General features: G+C 35.9%; 1 protein-coding gene and 1 long non-coding RNA gene across 7 annotated transcripts; one reads left to right on the top strand and one right to left on the bottom strand.

Annotated features, from left to right (window-relative positions):
- Positions 1-1,995: 1,995 nt before the first annotated feature.
- LOC145964770 (uncharacterized) lies at positions 1,996-4,407 on the top strand. The gene is made up of 4 exons (XR_014436552.1): positions 1,996-2,047; positions 2,125-2,245; positions 3,263-3,717; positions 3,970-4,407. It is a non-coding gene; the product is annotated as an uncharacterized LOC145964770 (long non-coding RNA).
- LOC145964745 (uncharacterized) lies at positions 2,002-10,561 on the bottom strand. 6 transcript variants are annotated; one of them, XM_083087805.1, is made up of 9 exons: positions 10,033-10,561; positions 7,409-9,814; positions 6,344-6,667; positions 6,130-6,272; positions 5,668-5,896; positions 5,215-5,576; positions 4,481-5,002; positions 3,968-4,225; positions 2,002-3,643 (listed from the first exon to the last, which is right to left on the bottom strand). In XM_083087805.1, exons 1-9 carry the CDS (start codon positions 10,511-10,513, stop codon positions 3,248-3,250), a joined length of 5,121 nt encoding a protein of 1,706 aa, XP_082943931.1. In that variant the 5' UTR covers positions 10,514-10,561; the 3' UTR covers positions 2,002-3,247. The 6 variants fall into 6 exon arrangements, with proteins under 6 accessions (XP_082943931.1, XP_082943940.1, XP_082943978.1 ...); XM_083087814.1 differs by lacking the exon at positions 4,481-5,002; XM_083087834.1 differs by lacking the exon at positions 2,002-3,643 and having other exon boundaries at positions 4,130-4,220; positions 4,451-5,002.
- Positions 10,562-19,851: the final 9,290 nt, after the last annotated feature.

The following is a 19,851-nucleotide window of genomic DNA, read 5'->3' on the forward strand; positions in this document are numbered from 1 at the left end:
TTGCATCAGGGAAATAAGATATACGAAGCATGCTCGTCTTTCCTCGTAAAGACTTTAATTCTTTTATTAACTTAATTATGCGTTTGATTTAACTCAAAATATCCATCAAAGTGACACTTATGTATGCTTCAATCTCGATTGCATAGTCAGACTACTTAACAATTGTTATTCAAAATAAATGAAAAAGAAATTTGAAAACTAAATAATACTTTTGCAATTTTGTAATTGTTAAACTTTTGAATCCACATTATTTCTTCCAGTAAATTTGCATTTTGCGTTGAATATTGTATAATGATGAGAAATCTGATAGATAAAATTGGTTTATATGAATTTAATATATATATATTTTATAAATTGTTAAGTTGATAATCCGTGATAAAAGTAAAGTATTGATACAGTCTCGTAGAGAAATTAATTACAATCTGTCGCTCGAATTAAAATATATTTAAAACTGGTAATGCCGGATTTATAAATTATAACATGTTTATTGACATCTCGCCCAATATTTCCTAACAATAAGCGTAAAGCTGATAAATTGCACTTTAAATAATATTGAGTGCTGGATGAAACAATGAAAATTCGCAAATGAACGTTTTATGGGTTATACGCAAATTTAATGTCATATCACGTACAGCTTCACAAAATAATGCCAACTAACAACATAAAACGATATATCGATCGAACATAAATAATATGCATACAAATATGTCGACCGTGCGTAATGTTTGTGTACGTGAATGACTCGGAACTGAGGAGAGTAATTCCACACATGAAATGCAAGTGCATAAATATGCATCGAGAGCTATAGGTATATTCCTCACTCGTATCATTCGCGAAACCGACGTATCGATAACGCGTGCTTGTTAATTAACCTTCATAGCTCATATATTCACTCATATATTAGCCCCGATGTAATTTTCTGCGCAGACATCAAAGTGAAATTAAAAAAGAAAATATATACGCGATACTTACAAATTCCATTCATACGGGATATCGCGTATGAAAAATGCATTCATAGCGCAAAGTAAAAAAAATCTTTACTTTGTTCGAGTTTTGTATCGCTTCAAATTTTGGACTCATTGTCAGACGAATACGTAATATACGTAATATCGACAGAGATCTATTTATAACGAATGGCAACGGTATAATGCACCGACCGTACTTAGCCGTGCCGGGAGCATCGATCAGACCGATCCGCAATCCGATGGCTCGTAAAGCGTATAGAGTTCATATATTTCGTTGTCTCGAAGGCGAGAGGGGACGGAAGGGGAAGGCGCCGGCAAAGGGTGAGCGCTTTTCGTGTTACGACATCCAGCTGCAGTCTGAGAAAAATGACCCGTCTCGTAGTTTCTCCCTCTTCTCGTAACGAAAAATCCGGCGTCCCCGACGATATATCAGATCGCGTCGCGTCTAAAACCGATGGTGCAACTTTTGTCCAATAACGCGATACGTAAACGTCCGTATATACACGGCAAGCGCGAAATCCAAGTCCGGAGTGGATAGATATATTTGCGCGATACCAGGAGAAACCTCCCTCTCTCTCCTCTCCCTCCCCCGTATATCGCGCTCTATCCTTTTGACTCCGATCTCTACGCTAGAACAGTCAGTGACATTATTCTTTCGCGAATTGCCGATGCGTTTTAAAAGTGGCTCTTTGTCGTAACCAGAATCGCCAACGAACACTTGCCCGATTCTAGGTGCAAAACATCATATATAAAATCGAGATAGGTTCGAACAAACAGGCTCTGGTTTGTCTGGTCAGTCCTAAATCGAAAAAAGCATCGCGTACACGTATGTCTCTTTGCTTGAAAAATTTGAAGCAATTTTTTCATCTCTCTTAAATGCTTTCAAATATTAAAATCAAAAGAAACTTTTCATATATCGTACGTCATGTCGTGGTAACGAATAAAATATACATGGCACGTGTAAACATTTTATTGGCATATACAGTAATATATATGTCACTGTCGTGATATCACTGTTTGACAGAATTTACATCGTATAATTAAATTAGTTTCACCAGAGTCATAATAATTCCGATCTTGTGGTATGTTTTTCTAAGCCAATTTTTTTCATAGACTTAAATTCAAAGATGACTAGTATAGAATGAGAATGGCATTGCAGACTGCAATATCTTATAACACACATACGATTCTTGCGAACGTCACTATGTTGGAAGGAAGGGCGACCCTGTGGGACACCGGTACATGCTAGCAAAAACCTATAATACGGCGCACACATCAAGGTTTTTTTCTCTTTTCTCCTATTGCCTCGTATAAGGTTCGGAAGGGAAAATGATATAGGTTAAAAATACGTGAGCGAAATATTTTACGCGCGTCCCCGCGGCCAGTCGGAAATACGGAGTATCGCCGCGAGTTCCTATTCTCGAACGAAACCGACAGACCCCAGGCTGGAAGGGAAAAAGATCGACTCTGGAAGCTATATCGCGTTTTTACAAAGAATTCTACGATAGATATATGGCCTGTATCAGGAGTCACGTGCGTGTTACACGGAAAGATATAGAATTGCGTTTTTGGATTCTGTTAGATAACACGGTTAAAAAGACCAGAGAATAGCTGAATTATTTTAGGTGACTCGTATAAAAATTGTCGATTGTGAAAATTAGATTAAAACAACCCCATCTTTTTCTTTTTCCTAAATGAAAAATTTCTTCCGTCAACATTTCGTTCTCATACATGACACTATTCACGTGCGATAAAACGTAAGCTAAGGATAACACGGTGCAAGAACGTTGTAAAGAACAACAAGCACTCGGGCAAATTTTGTGACGAATTTAGAATAAAAATTCAGCGATGCAAAAGAATCTTTAGGAGAAGAATAAGCGCGACGATAGGATAAAATGCGAAGAGCCATACTTTTACAGCTTTTCATAATGTGCAGAACATATGGCACTTATGGCGGCTGTCGTTCCTTTAGAGCACTGACTTTTACTTTACTCTTCGACGTTTCGGTATTCCTCCCACGCGTGCCAAAATCACCAAGTTATAAAAACTTGAATGAGGAACGAGTGCAACGAACCTGAGACATCGTGATACTTAGGAATCTTTTTCGTTATAAGGAAAAAAGAGAGACAAGAGAAACTCGATTTAAGTAAACGGGAAGTTGGACTTTTTTTATGCCATTTTATCCGCAAACGAAAAATTGAAAGATAGATATATTTTATTTTTATTAAACTTCAATAGAAACATTTTGACAATTTTCTGCAGTTCTATTACTGTTGATAAGTTCATCTTCTTTCTAGACATGCGAGTGACTTTTCTTTAATATCCTCGTCGACACGATTCTTTATTAACGAATAACACGAGCCAGCAATATTTCGAAAGTACGGCACAATAATCCGTTTCCTCATGCACTGTTTATACCACTTATATTCCTCCTTCATCGAGCCCCTTTGTACAAGTAACTCCGCAAGACGGCTCGACTGCCGAGGTGCTTTCGTGCTCACTTTAATGAGCTTACCCTGAAGGCTTCTGACGTACGTCTCGACGTCGATGCTTCCCTTAACGCCGAGAGCTAGCTCTCGTAGGCTGCGCTCTGAACTCCCGTAATCATTTTCAACTTCGCAGGGTCGACTGCTTCCAGTCGCGCAAAATAGCCGGCATTTGTCACCATCACGGAACACCTGGGTGGAACAAGAAGAAGAAGAAGCATAATCGGAGAAAATGGGCAACCTCGGGCGTAATATCCCCGAATAATGTGAGAATTTCAACGAAATCAACCATCGGGTTTGCAAAAACAATTAACAGAATTAAATTAAATTGAGATATGTATGCGCGTATAACTTTGTGCCTCTGCATAATTAAGCTTGATTAATAACTCTTGCAATGCTTTTAGTTATTACCGAAATATAATTTTAGTAATACATGTACGAGAAATTCGTTAGTCGATATTTGAATATTTAATAGCGAGTTTTAACGAATCCGTAATATTAAATCTGTTTGCTTACAGATAACCAATAGCGTCCCATAGCTCTCTGCATATCGATCAGGGCGTTTCTATCTGCCTCTTTAATACTGAAGAAAATGCGCACTCGCAATAACTTGGGCAACGGCTGCTCATTTCGCTTTGCTAAAACTTCGCTCTGGATTCTTTCAGAAACTCTCTGATCTCTTTTGCCAAAGGGGAACAGCCAGTTGTATGGAAATGAATAAGTACTCCGCGGTAATTCAGTTTCGTCGTAACCCGTCCGTTTGTCAGATCTGATCTGCGCACATTTTTATCGTCAAATTTACCAACCCTTGCGACATTAAGATTGATACAAAATATATATTTCGATTATGAATTAACGGGAGTGACTTTAAGATATAATATCTTAATCGTTGGAAAATTATTGTTGCATATTTTTTTTATAAAGCTGTATGATAAAGAATTATAAGATCTGATTGACGTAATATAATAATCTATTATGAATTGTATGAAAGAAAATCACGCGTATTATGTGCTGTCGTGATTATCCAACCCGATATTGACAGGACCCCGATATTTCCTTTGATCCCGATTCTGGTTCCATTGGCACAAATGTAATCAAGCGACGAAGTTCCGGTCGACGTGAAATTGGATACTGGATCACGCTCGTCTCGTCGGTGAAGACGGCTGCCAGCTCCCGCTCGCGTCTAACCGATCGATGAAGATACTCGCAAGCTGTCAGATCGCGATTCATCGCAAAAATTCTGTATTGACTTCTCGCAGGAAACTTGAGCATTTCGCAATATCGTCCGTGTTTGCGATGGATCCTTGTCCCCGAGTTGGCGTCCTCCCCTCGGCTACCTCCTGCCTCCTCGCCGTTGCCCTCGCGTCTTCTGTACGGGCGATGATAACTCGCGGTACCATCGCTTTTAACCTCGAGCACATCCCCAAGAATCCCGATAGTCGTGAGAATCGTTTGCGAACCGGCGTCGGACGATTTCCGAAACTTATAAGTCGATATCGACCTTCCGCCACAGGTAGCACATATCTTCGAGAGTGTCACGTCGTCGCGAACCTAACGATATCGCGAAATCATTTTACGAAGGAAAAAAGGAGGGACAGGGAGGACGCGTCGGTGGGAAAACTTTAGCTCGTACCGATAAAATTTCAGCCATCCTCAGTCTTCGAATATTCGATAAACGCTCGCGAGAAACTCGATAATTACACGTCATAGTTACCGCTGATATCAATACGTCTACGTTATCGAATACGCGCGACTTCGATTACCTTCAGATTAACTTGGTCCCCCATTGAAACTTCGTAATGACCTTCTCCCGACATGCTGACGCAAAGATTGTCGGGCATCGATAAAGTACAGCCAACCGCTGACTGATCGTAAGACACGGTAGCGTAATCCTTGTGTTCCACGCGGAAAGTCAACAAGATCGAGACAAAACCGTCCGCGATCGATATCCCTGTCAGTTTCTCCCGGTAATCGACGTGCTGCGAGGGCGAGAATGTGCCATCGGTGGACGAGGCAACGTTAATTCGGCCATCGTATCGGAAATATCGCTGCAACTCCTTCTCCGACCACTCGCAAATCACTGGCCGCTCCTCAATCGTGTAACCGGTAATGATGCGCGTACCGTCTAAAGAAGAAATATCGATGACACAAACGGGGATTGAAAGACGTATTAATTTTACCACGTGTATCTCGAGACACACGTTGATTACACGTACCGGCAAAGATAACCATCAATTCTCCGTTCGAACGAAGCAACATATCAGTACCATCAGCGCGGCGTGTGAATACCTCGTTGACCTCGTAGTCCGACGTGGTCCTAACGAGCAATCGATCGTGCTCACTTACAACCAGATCGTTCAACACTTCGTAGTGTCGGCCGTCGTAATTTACTACAGAGTATCGTAACACTTTATTTGTTCCTATTATCAGCGAGACGTCTCCGCCCTAAAAGACAAAGGTGTAAAAAATAATTCCTCCCTTTGAGTGGATATTAGATATTGCTTTTCCTCGCGAGCGCGATTTTCTTTGTGAAATTAACAAGATTTTTCTCTAGAATTTTTACGAAATGATAAATGAAGATAGAAGCTGTGTACGAGGTAAAGGGAACTATCTTTAAAATCTCAATTATATCAAATCGTTTCAAACGTTTCCGTATCTCGATTAGATCGAAACTTAACGGTCGCGCGTTTCTCGGACGGCAATATATGTTGTTTCGGTGGTTGCTCGTCCACGATCGATCCGTTTGAACGCGACTCTGTGGAACCTATGACTTTTTCTCTGCCGTTGGCTGCCACCGAGTTGCTCTTTTTATTCCAAAATTCTGCAGAGGAGAAATGCTCAATTTATATAAAAAAAAATTTTCTCGTTTCCTCCGCGCGTTTCACTATGTACCTTTTAGGGTCGTCTGGTGAATGGATTCGTCGTACGATTGTGACTTGTCGAAATCCATGCACGTCACGATGACGCTATTGGGACGAAGGATGACGACAGTATTGTCGTCCATGTACTTTAAGACGGTTCCGTTCCTGAGAAAGTTCCGGCAGACTTCATGAGCTGCACTTGCGTGCCCAAGACGTTTCGAAACGTACGATTGACGAATGCAAAACGGATCTTTTGTGCCGTCCCCGATAGCTGGTTCTATCAATAATCCGGAAGGCCACGAAGCACGAAAGTCGAAGGACCGCCAATGGTAATCGAACGAGCTCTGAACTGCGTCTAAAACAGAGAAGAAATTATTCGACAGCGGTCGCGATTTTGTTTCTTTATAATTACCCTTTGATAAGCGTTAATATGTACACAGTAAAAAATTGTGCGTCCATATGTTAAAATTTTCTTGTATTATCAAGTTTTGATTAGTATTTTAATGTAAAATTAACAATTTATATGTTATTATTTTTATAACGTTTTCATGTGTTACATTTATGTCAACTTTATAACTTGACACTTTGTCTATATGTCTTTTAGAAATGGAATATTATTTTGTGTATTTTTAACATAATCATTTTAAACAATCAACGTCTCAAAATCAGTTTAACATTCTAAGAAAAGTTAAAGTGAATCTTCAAATAATCTTGAACTTTGACATACAAAAATAATCAAATTTACTAAAATCAAATATTTCTATTACAAATAATTTAAGTTAAAATAATTACTATTATATGTTAATGTCCTCGACATTTCTTACGAGTTATTGTAATTATTTTTTCATGTAATTTTTAATTAATTTATATGTTATTTTTACATTACACTTAAAGTCACAATAACAAAAATAAATGTAAAGTATCGTGTCAATTATTTAACATTTTTAGTTTGTCAATAAGTAACATATGACGAATGAGTTATTTTAACTTAAAATTTAGAGTGGACTTTCTGGAACATGTGAAAAATGTTATAATTAACATTTTATTTTTTACTGTGTATTTAATATCTTTTTAGAACGCAATATAAATTACGTACCGAAATCCTTTTCTTTATTTCGACAGAAACCTAGTATAATTCCTCCCTCCGTAGTTAAGTGAAACGTGTCCGCCGATTGACGGCGACCATCTCGGCTACACAATCGTAAAGTACAGTGTTGTAGAGCAATGGCGATGCGTATATCGAAGGCTCCGTGAAGCCAGTCCTCGATTTCGACTCGCACCGTTACATCGTCCAAAAGAAACTTTTTGCTATGATGAATTACTTGAACGCGAAAACGACTACCGAGATCATATCCGACGAAGTCGTATATTCCGTCCTTTTCGACGCTTCGAGATGATAGAATTTTTTCCGTCGATAAGAAGGACGTATCGACATCATCTGTTCTATTCGTGCTCGATTTTTTCTTCATCAACGACGTTTTTCCACTCATAACTCTTCCATTCGCCTGTTTGCTTCCGTTGTCCGTCGTCAGCGTCCCGTTTAGTTTCTGTCCCGTTATTTTCCTCCCCTCAACGTCCTCCCCCGTCGCTTCCTCGGATTCCTTCGTTTCGCAAATTTTCTTTCGCAAGTCGCGATCCGGACTTTCCTTCAGATAGTGCGCTTTCAACGAATCCGGAAGCACGAAGCACTCGTCGGCGAATATGATCGCGTCGTCTTCCACTTCGATAGGTCTCTTCATAAATCTTCCTGTCAGGTCCATCCTACGCGATTGGCGTGTCTCCCGTTCTATCCAATTCTCTTCCTCTTTCGCGATGTATTTGCAGAATTCTCGAAGCCCGATGGGCGAATGTATAGACGATATGCGCGTTTCCTCGGACACGTCACCCACCCGATTGTTGTTGCTAAAGTAAAGGAGCATCGAATCCGTCGGCTCAAAGTATCTCTCTGCGAGACGATCGAAACGTTGAAAACATTCGTAAATGACCTGAAGAAAAACACGGCTCGAGAGCAACTCGACGTCTTCGTATTCTTCGAGACTCGATCTTTCGTAACTTCTCCTCTTAAAGACATTTTCATGCAAATATCCTGGAAGCAGAGTTTCTCTAGTATCTGTCAGCGCAAATAAAAGCGGACACTCGGTGAATGCGATTATCGGCTTATCATAATCAATTTCGGTATCGCTCTTGAAACGGCGTAGACTAGATGCAGTCAGCGAAGACAAGGCAGTAAGATTTGATGCGCTATGAGTTCTCTTAATCGCCGATCGTGCATGTTTTAATTTCGACAAGTCTTCTTTCAACGGTTGCACCAATTCTATTCTTGCACCATTATCTTCAGAAAAAATCAATTTGTCAAACATCAATAGATGTAGGTAATGCGCAACTTCTTCGCGACTGATCGTTCGCTCTAGATTAAATATACGCGCGATATTATTTATATGACAGGAATACATATCGCTTTTGGACTTAGTTAATATCCGGCGACTCTGCCAAGTATTAATTATTCTTGGATCCCTCAAAACGCGAAGAACCGCATCGTCTAAATCAATTCTTCGATCGAGGAAATGACGAACGATCATGTTCAAAGTATCTCCGTACGGTATAACTTCGAGATTAGAAGGCAGTGATGATTGACTGGAATTATCAGCGTATTCATCGATAAGTTCGTACTCAAGATCAAGCAGTCTGAGCTTGTCTCGCACAGCGAATACGGGGATTCGTTCATCTGTCGTTGATGTATTCGCGCGCCCCGTATCGGCATCGCTAAATCCCGCATTACACTCGACGGGGACGCATCCATCGTCGTAAGATCTCGCAAGATTAGATTCAACCTGTAAAAGTATCGCGCCCAATATCAATGGTACGTTGATATATTCGTTAGGTATATCACTTAACGCGTCCTCGTAGATCTTCGTATCCATTGTTCCATCTCTCTTATCAACGATCCCCTTTTCCAGCTTCATGCTTTTCAGATACTTCGCGTGTTGTCGATAAAGATCATACAAATGATACAAAGTGCGAAGTGCTCTATCATGTATGTCCTGTTTTAGAAACTTTTTCTCGGTGATATTAAAAGTTTCTGGTAGGGCTGCCGGAGAAAAGGTGAGACTGGCTATGTCGGAATATATCGGATACATGGATAGATTAGCGAATCTCTCTCGTGTAATCGTCCAAAATTCGTCCAGCTTATTCACGTCGATACGATAGTCCTCGAAAAAACGCGTTTTATCATGGGAAATGAAATCTTTTTCCTTCGTCTGGCGATACGCGACATATCGTTCACCGGGAAGTTTAATCTCTAACATGCAGACCAGAGGAACTCCGATGTTTAACAATTCTGCTGGTAAATCGGGATCGTGAAACCCGCTAAGCACAACATAGAGACTCGGTCCTTCATAAGGTACGTCATCCACATGTGAACGCGCATTGACTTTGCCGTTGAATGCATATTCAATGTCGTCATTGTGGGCTTTGCGGAACCTGGTAGTGTTTTGCGAAGAAGCTGAATAATTAAATTAATGCTATTATATGCAAATTGTATCGCGATACAAGCAAATAAAAAGAGCAATTGATTGTTATTTAGATATCTAAGATTGCAGTTTATTGGACAGAAAATAATTATAGTAATTTAACGTATTTATTGCCAAATACGGTTATTATTGTTGGAAACTCATCATATTATTGTTCTAGGAAAAGAAACGACCAACATATGTCATTTACTTGAGCCGGCAATATTCGGAATTGCCCGATATTCTTCGTCGATTTCGCGGTCTAGATCCTGTACCTCAAGTCTCCCGATTTGCTCGATTTTGGCGCGATAAATCAGATACTTTATGATCCGTGCAATGAGCCAGGTGGACAGATGGCCATTGTTTTCGTTTAAGACCGTGTTCGCGTAATGACAGATACCCACAATGGCAGAGCATTTCTCTGGATCTTGTTTCGACAGCGTTTTCACCGTGTCTATTGCTTTCTGATGGCTGAGGGAATAAATACACGTCCGCTCCGCTTCTTCGACGGCTTCGTTGAAGAGAGAGACGTAGCAGCTGTGCTCGACAATTGTCTCTACCATCATCGTTGCTATACACCACCAATGATCATCGTTGATGAAGATGGAGTCCAACGCGACGCGCCAATCATCCTTGTTTTGTATTTTCTGAGTTTTATTAATAATGTTAGATTTTTTAGATTTGTTTTTCATATGGAGGTTATTTTATATATAATCAATGTCTGAAAGTATATGACATGATTCAATAATTATATCACATCAATAGATTATCGAACAAATGAATATAAAATAGCGGTAATCATGATATAAGATATGACATCATGGCAATAATTTTTTTGTCAAAGTGCATCGTATTATGAATTTATCGGATCTCAGTAACTGGGCCAATTGAATTCAATAGGCTTAATCGATAATTTGAGTCTCAATTATATGTATAAAAAATATCTTTATTTTATTTAGTCTATAAAAGAAGATGTTATAGTACAAATTTTTAATAAAATAAAAATTGAAATCATTTAAGAGAGATCTCGGGCGTCGTCTTTATTGTCATAATCGCTTTTTCTATTACATACATGTGTCCTCTTTTGTTGTAGTGGTACTAAATTTACTATAACGTATATAGCATTTGACTTTTATGGCGTACAGTTGTTGTTATTGTTATTACAGACGCTTAGCGTGTTATCCTTTACGCGGTGACACTCGAGCAGTAAAATAGTGATGCGCGAGACACTCCGTATATTGTTAAATCCCTTTTAAAAACGCCATTACGGCAAGTATCGGGATAATTAATAATCGTTAACTTTCGATAAATGACTATAACTTTATCGCGACGATGGCTGTTTATCAAAGTGTATATTTCTTGCGATTTATTTTTATTTATTTATCCATCACTTCAACTAAAAATTAAGGAAATAAAGATAAAAATTATAAATCGTCGTTTCTTTATGATATTTACAATCGATAATTATTTCTCTAACAATACTTCTCAAATATATTTCGAAACTTCAAATTTTTTGCCAATCTATAATTTGTTATTTGGATTAAAAACGAATAGACACGAATAAAAAATCGAATAATTAATATTACGAAAGGTTTTGATATATCAGTCATTTAATTAATACTTAATTTATAATCAAGAAATTAGCATATGTGTGTATGTTAAAGTATATAAAATATTTCGGCAGCATAATAATACAGTGTTTGATTTTGCAACATATATAGATCGCTAATGTTTACATATGTTGATTTTGTTATTATTCATGCGGAACCTCCCGTCGAATTCCTTTCCTAAATGTGACAAATATCAGAACAAAATTCACAATGATCATTACAATTAATGATTAATTTGCTTTTGATAAATGGCACGAAACTCGCGACGATAAATCTTTATCGAAAGACGATTCATTCATTATCGTAAATGAAAATCGAAGCGTCGACAGGGATATAAATTATAAATTGCCGTTTCGTTGCAATCTTTCGATTGTCGCTTCTTACAAATAACAATCATTTTTTCACTCTTCGCGTTGCTCTCTCGTCCTGACATAATAAAGTGCGTGTTGTGGCGATTGTTCCACGATCGGAAATACCATGTAACGTGTCCGGCCATTGTCACGTAATTAATTGTTCTTAATTAATCATTATTAATTTTATTAATTTTATTAATATTATTAATTACCATGTTTTTCATCATTAATATTAATAATTATCATTATTAATATTATTAATTATCATGTTTTCGAGTTAATGAGTGAGTGTGAGCCACAAGAAGAAAGCAAAGAATGGGCAAGAGAGAAAGAAAAGATTTAGAAAGACAAATGGAGCAACGAAACGAATTGTGAATAATTTATAAATTATTTATCATTTATATGTATGTTATTTACAAATTTTATAACATGAAATTTGAACATTTGTAACGTACAGTTACAGGCACGAATAGATATAAAGATTCATCGATGGTTCTGTCTTTTTTTAAAAAATGAATGGAGTAAATCGAGCATTTCACGCTGGGATACCGGTAATGGAAAACGTATTACCGGAGTCGTAAGTTTCGTCAGGAGGGACACAAGCTCCCGACATTATAACACGGATGTGCAGGCTGTACTTAACGACGAAACTCCGTGGAAACTGTAATTTTCGCGCTAGGGCGACGAAAAAGTAGTCGATGGCACGTGTAAAATACAGACGCGCGGTCGAAAAAGTTAAACAAATGGGACATCTGAACGCGCTTGTGTGTACATGACACAGACTTACGCATATGACTATTTCCCCGCGTATGTATGTCTCAGATGCAGTTTACGAGGCATGCATAACGCGATGATGACTGAATATTACATGTATTAATCTTACCAAATTTATTATCACAATGTATAAAGTATTTAATTATTAATGTATATTTTTAAATTTCTATAATACGAGTTAGAATTCTTAGAGATTTTGTTCTCCAATTAGTATTAAGTTTACACGAAAATGTGATTTAATTAAAACATTTCTAAAAATATATAAATGCATTATTCTTGAAACTTTATAAAGAATAAAAACACGCAAGTTAAGATGATTTCATTCGCAAAAATGGAATAAAAAATTACAGGAAGAAGACGGCAGCTTAAAAATACTACTATAAACATCTACATAATGGATTAAGAACTGCTATTGTGAATAATAATAAAATAAGCATCTTATACTCTTTTAAATCTTATATCTTTCTCTAGTTGATTATCGATATCCTGTTCTTATTTTTTTCATTTTTTTAGAAGCTATATCAATCTCGACTGACCATTTAAACAGTCAAGATGGCTCGTTAGCCAAAAAATATTTTCCCATGCTAACACATTTCTCCACACATTCAATTTCATTGTCGCTCTGTTAAATTCATTACGTTTACAGGAAGTTTGCGCGAGGACGGTATGTGGGACGCGTATAGAGCGACTTTAATTAAATTTGATAATGGAAAAGTTTATTGAGAGCTGCAAAACTAGGGGCGACAAGAGCGAATGAGGGAAGATGACACGCTAATTGGCCAACAGTTTAGCGTCCAAGCTAGCACGCAAGTATGTCATAACAAAAAAGCGCTACTATCCATCCCGTTATATTTCAAAACAGCCCGCGTACGTTCACCGAAAGATTTGATTTTAATTAAATCATAATGTAGTTTTGTCGGGTGCATAGCTTCATGCACGAAGCCGCGACTCCAAGAGCCGGCCTCTTCATCGAGCGCGCTAAAAGCACGTCGTTATCTCAGTTTAGTTCCAGCCGTACTATTTTCGGAGAGGCGTCGAAACAACGAGGCGCATCGCAATAATGACCGAGGTACTCGTAGTATCATTCGCCACATTTAGTCGTCTTAATAAACAAATTTTTATGAATTGTTTCTAGAAAACACGCACAAAGAAAAATATAATTACATTGTGATGTATATTATAAATGAAAATGAGAATTAATTCGGTCTTTTCTCGCGTTATTTTCACAATGTTATATATATTTCTAAATTATATTTTGTTCTGTAAAAAGAAATTTCTATTTTATAACTGTATGAAATTGCAATTAATATTGTTTTTTGAAAAATAATTTTCTATCCACATATATATTAAGTAAATTTTATTAATTAATTAAATAACTTTTGCATGTAATTTTACTTTTTGAAAAATTAATTGTACATTCAAACTAGCACGTGTCATATATAGGTATATATATATATATATATGAAAACAATTATGAAAATAAATATTTACACAAGATGGTGGGCCGCAGATTACTGCTGTGCGAAAATATTTCATTTTCCCGTAATGCGGTCGAACGCATGCATATATTTTGAGGTAGTGAATATTAATTTCCAGATTATAATAAAATATTAAATTTCGAGGATAGAGATAATATTTCATCAATTTACTTGCCACAATTTAAAAAAAAATGTATTTAACGATATAGAAAATATTTTATCAGTAATTTCCATATTTTTATTAATTTATACAATTTTATCGTCGAGAGAAACGCGTTGTGTTAATTAAATATTATACTTAATCGAATTTAAAGTAAAATGATGATTATTCGATACCTGCGAAATCTGGAAATGGAAATTTGCAAAATTTATATGTGTAAAATTATTTTCTGTCGTTACTGCATCATTGAAAAATTATACTGTCAAAAAGAAACGAAACAAAACTTCTTCTCTTTTTCGATTCTTGTGAAATATAATGGATCCGTAGAGCAAATAACCGGAAAGGATACGAAATGGAAGCGCAGTTAACGGTCGTGCGAGCAGAAAAATGAGTCGGAATCAAATCAATCAATAAATGCAGCTGTTATTGTATCAGATAAATATCGCGCATTTTCATTTTTATTTTTTACTGCTTATTATGACCTCTGTAAAAACTTTGTAACATCTCCTTCTGCGCTTCTCCACCTAAAGGTACGTACTCTTGCTGCACGGAAACACTTCTGACAATTGAGATGCAAAGGAAGAGGAATACTTTCCTTGTAGAAGAAGCACTGAAGTAACCAGCAAAGTTCTATTCGAGTTACGAAGAATGAGAAGTGTATCTCTCTCTATATATATAATATATTGGACTAGAAATACAAACACTCTTTGGCTATTTTGTATGTAATATAATGGATAATCAAAATTGATGAAAAATGTCTTCGAAGAGAAACGATGTAACTAATATCACTATATTATCAAATTATACACACAAACTTGCACTGCTTCTATCTCGTGATCATATTTAACCAAACAGTTGCAGCGCTGTAATTTCGATTCTCTTTAGCCTTTGAATGTCTGTATTATCTGTAGCCATAAAATGACTCGTCCATGCAGCAACACTAGAGAGAGATAGTATTATTGCAATGCTAAAGGGGCAATCTTTATGTCAAATAAATAAACTCAAAATACTCAGCTTTCAATATTATCATGTTCTGTTATTAAATAATATAATATAATTAATATATGATATAATATAATATAATTAAATAATTCAATTAATGTAATGTATTATACTGATGCAGTCTGGCAAATTAATGTATTATTATGAAGCGTTAATCTATATGTATATATTCACTTATTTTAATATTACATAAATAGTTAATTGTATAATTTGACTGCGTTATTCGATGAATATAGATTAATAACAAATCTCATCTCTGGGAAATTAAACTATTAAAAAATACCGTTTGATATATCGTTAAAAATACTCTTTATGTTCTCTATTTTAGCTTTATCTTAACTATATATTCTCAAAGCTAACATCGATAAACCGCAACAGCTGTTTCGATTTCTGTTGCTGTTGTCAGAATTCCTATTCCGTGGTCGCCATACGGTCAATCAGTGGCTTCGACTCACTTGCAAGTGGTGGGCGAACTCTCAAGAGTACAAGCCGAGCTTGTTCAAAGTTTGGTTGAAAGACTGTCTTGGCTAATAAACAGAACTAAATGCGAAATTTTCAAGTATTCCTGGAGACGCGAACTATTGTTAACACGATAAATAAAGTAATAATGTATACAATATACAACAAACTCTTACTTATATATACAACAAACTGTTACATAATTAATTCAAAATGTTGAAAAAAAGATGTTGCAGAGATTTGTCATAATTCAATCAATGAAATATCATCCATAATTATTTAAAGGAAAATTTCATGTAGAATGTTTAAATGAATTCATGTCATTGGAAGCTTTTTAAATCATAAATTTTTATGAATAAATAATATAAATTGTTCTAGTAAATTGTAAACTTTTTAAGATCATTGCAAGTATATCAAAATTAATTGTTTTTAAAGAAAAAGTTATTAAAAATAAATATAAAATTATTTTATCGAATACTTGTGAAATGAAATAAATTATTTAAATTATATTTAAAGATTACTTAATTATCCTTATCGAATACTTATGAAATGAAATAAATTACTAAATTATATTTAAAGATTACTTAATTATCCTACACAAATTCGACGAGATGATATTCGAATAAAATTCAACACCTGTTCGGAGACCATTGATCAGAGAATCGGTCTCGAATAGTTAGTGATACGGTCAGATAAACGGATCCGTAAATGGATGGCTCAGTTTTCGAGCAGTATCAGGCTTTCCTGGATATCGTGTGTAGAAACGATGATAGGTAAGCCGACGTAATGCGTCGTCCCATTTAGACCAGGAAGCGTAATGAGGTGAGTGGTGCGCGGGAAATGACGGGGGCGAATGCGAGGAGAACAGTTGATGTCGGCCGTGCAACCGATTCCAAGGGATGGTTAGAGTTTGAGCGAAGCACCAGTGTGCCCCTGGCGATGACTCTACTGGGCGCAACTCCGACGCGCCGCTTTACCTCGTGCACCCGACAAGGACCACTTATCTCCCTAGGCAAATCCTAGACCAAGTTTGGTACCATCAGGATTGGTCTTCTACAGACTACTCTAAGCGAGCTGGCTAGTACTCGCTGTTAAGCCGTATTCCGTGCAGCCTTACATCTTTGCAGATCACTATGAACTACCAACCGCAGAAACCGCCGACTAAATACCCTCTGCAATTATTTCAATTCGCGTATTTTCTGCATTGTCAGTCTTGTGATTTTATCGTGAAAATAAAAAATCGATGTGACAAAAGTGATGTAAAAAAATTCGAGAGAACATTGTTTGTCCAAGTGACTTCTTAAAATAAGATTGCGAGTCCAAATGAAATGATTCGTTAGTAAAATTTTCCTTATGCACAACATTTTGCTGAACAAAATTATCGAACACCATTTGTCTCTTTAAGTAAAATTAAGGCTGGCAATGAGACGGCCTACTAACATATAGCAAACTGCGTCGAGCAATGCGGTAGTCAAGTACAAGCCATTAAACCAATCTTGCATTTCTGCATACTGCATGATCTCACTTATCGATCGTTTAACGTGTCCAAAATTGGCTTAATTAATGTGGCCAGAAACAGGACTATTTCTTTATCATGTTTTTTTTGGTCTGTCTTTCTTTCTTTCTCTAAAAAAGACATCTTTTTTATTAATTCTTATACATCTATATTTTTCATATTTTTTCATTATCTCTTGTCTTTCAGAGAGTTATAAATAAATGCAAATTATATATAAACCAAATTATATTAAACCTTTATTAATTCTCATATATGTTTGATAAAAATGTCAGATTTAGAGAGATCATTTTTAAAAGTTTTTAATAAAAATTTTTAAATAACAATTTTTTTCAATATTGGACATTTATATTATTTTCCTTCATTTCTCTAAAATTAAATTAGTTTTAGTAATTTCCACTTTCGGAAATTTCAAACACATATATACTTGCTAATTTTTTACAAAAGAGATATTCTTTAAATAAAAACGTTACGTATTTTATGAGTAAGGTATTTCTGAAACCGGTAAATTATTCAATACATGAAATATATGCGAGCAAGAAAGATTAAATTATTCGTTGCCTCAAGAGCGCAGTTAAGGGCGTATTATAATATACAGAATTAATTTCTAATTACGTTTACGAAACATAAAGTCTAATCCTTGCTTGATTTATTGTTCAATTATCGATACGCACGATATTTCTGTAACATTTATATTCCTCTTGAAAACTAATATATAAACGGATTAATTACAGATTCAATGCAAAAATGAGAAAAAGCGAAAATTTTATTTACTCAAAGTATATTTATTACGGAAATTAGAGTAGAATTATTCGTATTAATAGACAAGTAACAGCAGATTCAACCCCGGCAAGTTTCAAACAACATTCAAATAGATTCATTACATTTTATCCAGCGCTCAACAGTTTGGAAAGGTTAATGGTATGCGATACATTACAGAAAACGCTTTTCAAAACTATAAAATTTTTTTTAAGTTACTTAAATCAGCATCTCTCTCTTTGACATAAATACGATATAAGATTCAAAGTGAAAGCAGAAATGACTAAAGGAAAATTTGTTAATATTATTCAGTTAACCAATGCTTTTTAATTAATTATGTGTGAAAATATAAAGTAAATTTGTCTTGATCTTTTTGTTTGAAAATGACAATTTCAAGTAATTTTATTCATCATTAAATATTAAAATAGCTCGCTCTGATAATAAAAGAAAAATTGCATATTTGCTTATAAGATTACTGATCACGAGACAATTAACGAAGATATTTACGTAGAAAAATCGATTATCTGAATATATATAAGAGAAGAGAGAGAGAGAGAGAGAAAGTATAGCTTATAATTAGCCAATTTATTCAAGCTTTTATCTAAAGCGAATGTTAACTGGTAATAAACGAAAAGCGATGGCTTTACTGTACGGTGACCTATTAAAGGATGCTATTTTTCGAGCGCTGCGAGAATATAAAATTGCACTTTTTTAAATACACTCTACGTGCACCGCAAGAAAATATTTCTTTTAAAGATTACGACATTATGTATTTTACGGCAAAACCCCGGCATGACCACGAATAAACAAAATAGATGTCGCGTATTTTTCAACGCCACACTTTCTTCAAGCGCAAAGCTTTCACGCATGGAATAAGAAAACAAACTATTCGCACCAGTCCAACGTGTATAACCGCAAGATATTTATTTTATTCGGCAAAAAATAGTAACAGTATCAAATAAATTTCGCAGAAACATTGTGCTCGATTATTAGATTCCACTAAAAACAAAAAAAAATACCAGAAAATTTTCACAAAGAACATATAATTTCTTTAATACGCGTGAAGGCGGTTTATATCGATTCGCCAGCGTATCCCATAAAATGAAACAGATTGCCACGGCTATCAAGCCTTTCGTTATCTTCATATGTCCGCGCGTGGATATCGAGGATTCATAACTGTGAGCGATAAATGGATATATCGCCGCACGTATCGTCATGCTTGGCCAAGCTGGAGATATATTTGCGTGTATATTGAAACGTTCAATGCGAAACAAGTACCGGTAAACACCGAGCGACTGGCTTTTAATTAAATTCATATCGATCGCATTTCGGTTCCCGAATACTTTACACCTTGATGATTTTTAATTTCTCCATGTTCAAATTCCAGTTTTAGAAATAATAAAATTGCGCTTTAGCCTTTCAACACATGTCTTTGATGTGTATCTGTGTGTGTGTGTGTGTGTCAAAATATGTCAGAAAATTTATATTTGCAAATAACTCTCGCAAAGTAAGAATTATATTTTAGAATATGCAATTTTTTGTTAACAATTTTCTAACCATTCAAAAAAATTAATTATAAATAGAAAAATACAAAGTGATACTTAAATTATCGAATTATTAAAATAATTTATCACGATTATGTGTGACGAAGCTTTTCAATGATCTACGATAGATTCGTTCGCACATTTAAATCATGAATAGTGAATTACGGACCTACGAGTGCCAACTAGCATACGTGCCAGAGACAGCGAATAGGTCTGTTTCCAGGAATTAACGCAAAGCATATTGCATTCTATACCTCGTGAATATCTGGTAGTACGATCGACCATAGGCTTAAACTGTACCATTAGGTACATGGTTATAAATTCACAACATGAGTCTCTCTGGAATTCGATTGGTGCAATGACTTTTTGCGTCAAAAA

The sequence above is a fragment of the Camponotus vicinus genome, unplaced genomic scaffold, assembly GCF_025532165.1.
Source record: "Camponotus vicinus isolate PSW18456_S1 unplaced genomic scaffold, iyCamVici1.0 SCAF_1, whole genome shotgun sequence".
Lineage (NCBI taxonomy): Eukaryota > Metazoa > Arthropoda > Insecta > Hymenoptera > Formicidae > Camponotus > Camponotus vicinus.

Excerpts from the sequence above, each read along its gene's own strand:
- LOC145964745 (XM_083087805.1), bottom strand. The coding sequence starts at position 10,513 with ATGAAAAACAAATCTAAAAAATCTAACATTATTAATAAAACTCAGAAA. Across the intron at positions 5,897-6,129 it reads CGTCCGAGAAACGCGCGACC|GGCGGAGACGTCTCGCTGAT; the intron begins GTTAAGTTTCGA and ends TTTGTCTTTTAG. Across the intron at positions 4,226-4,480 it reads CGGGGTCCTGTCAATATCGG|ATCAGATCTGACAAACGGAC; the intron begins GTTGGATAATCA and ends AAATGTGCGCAG.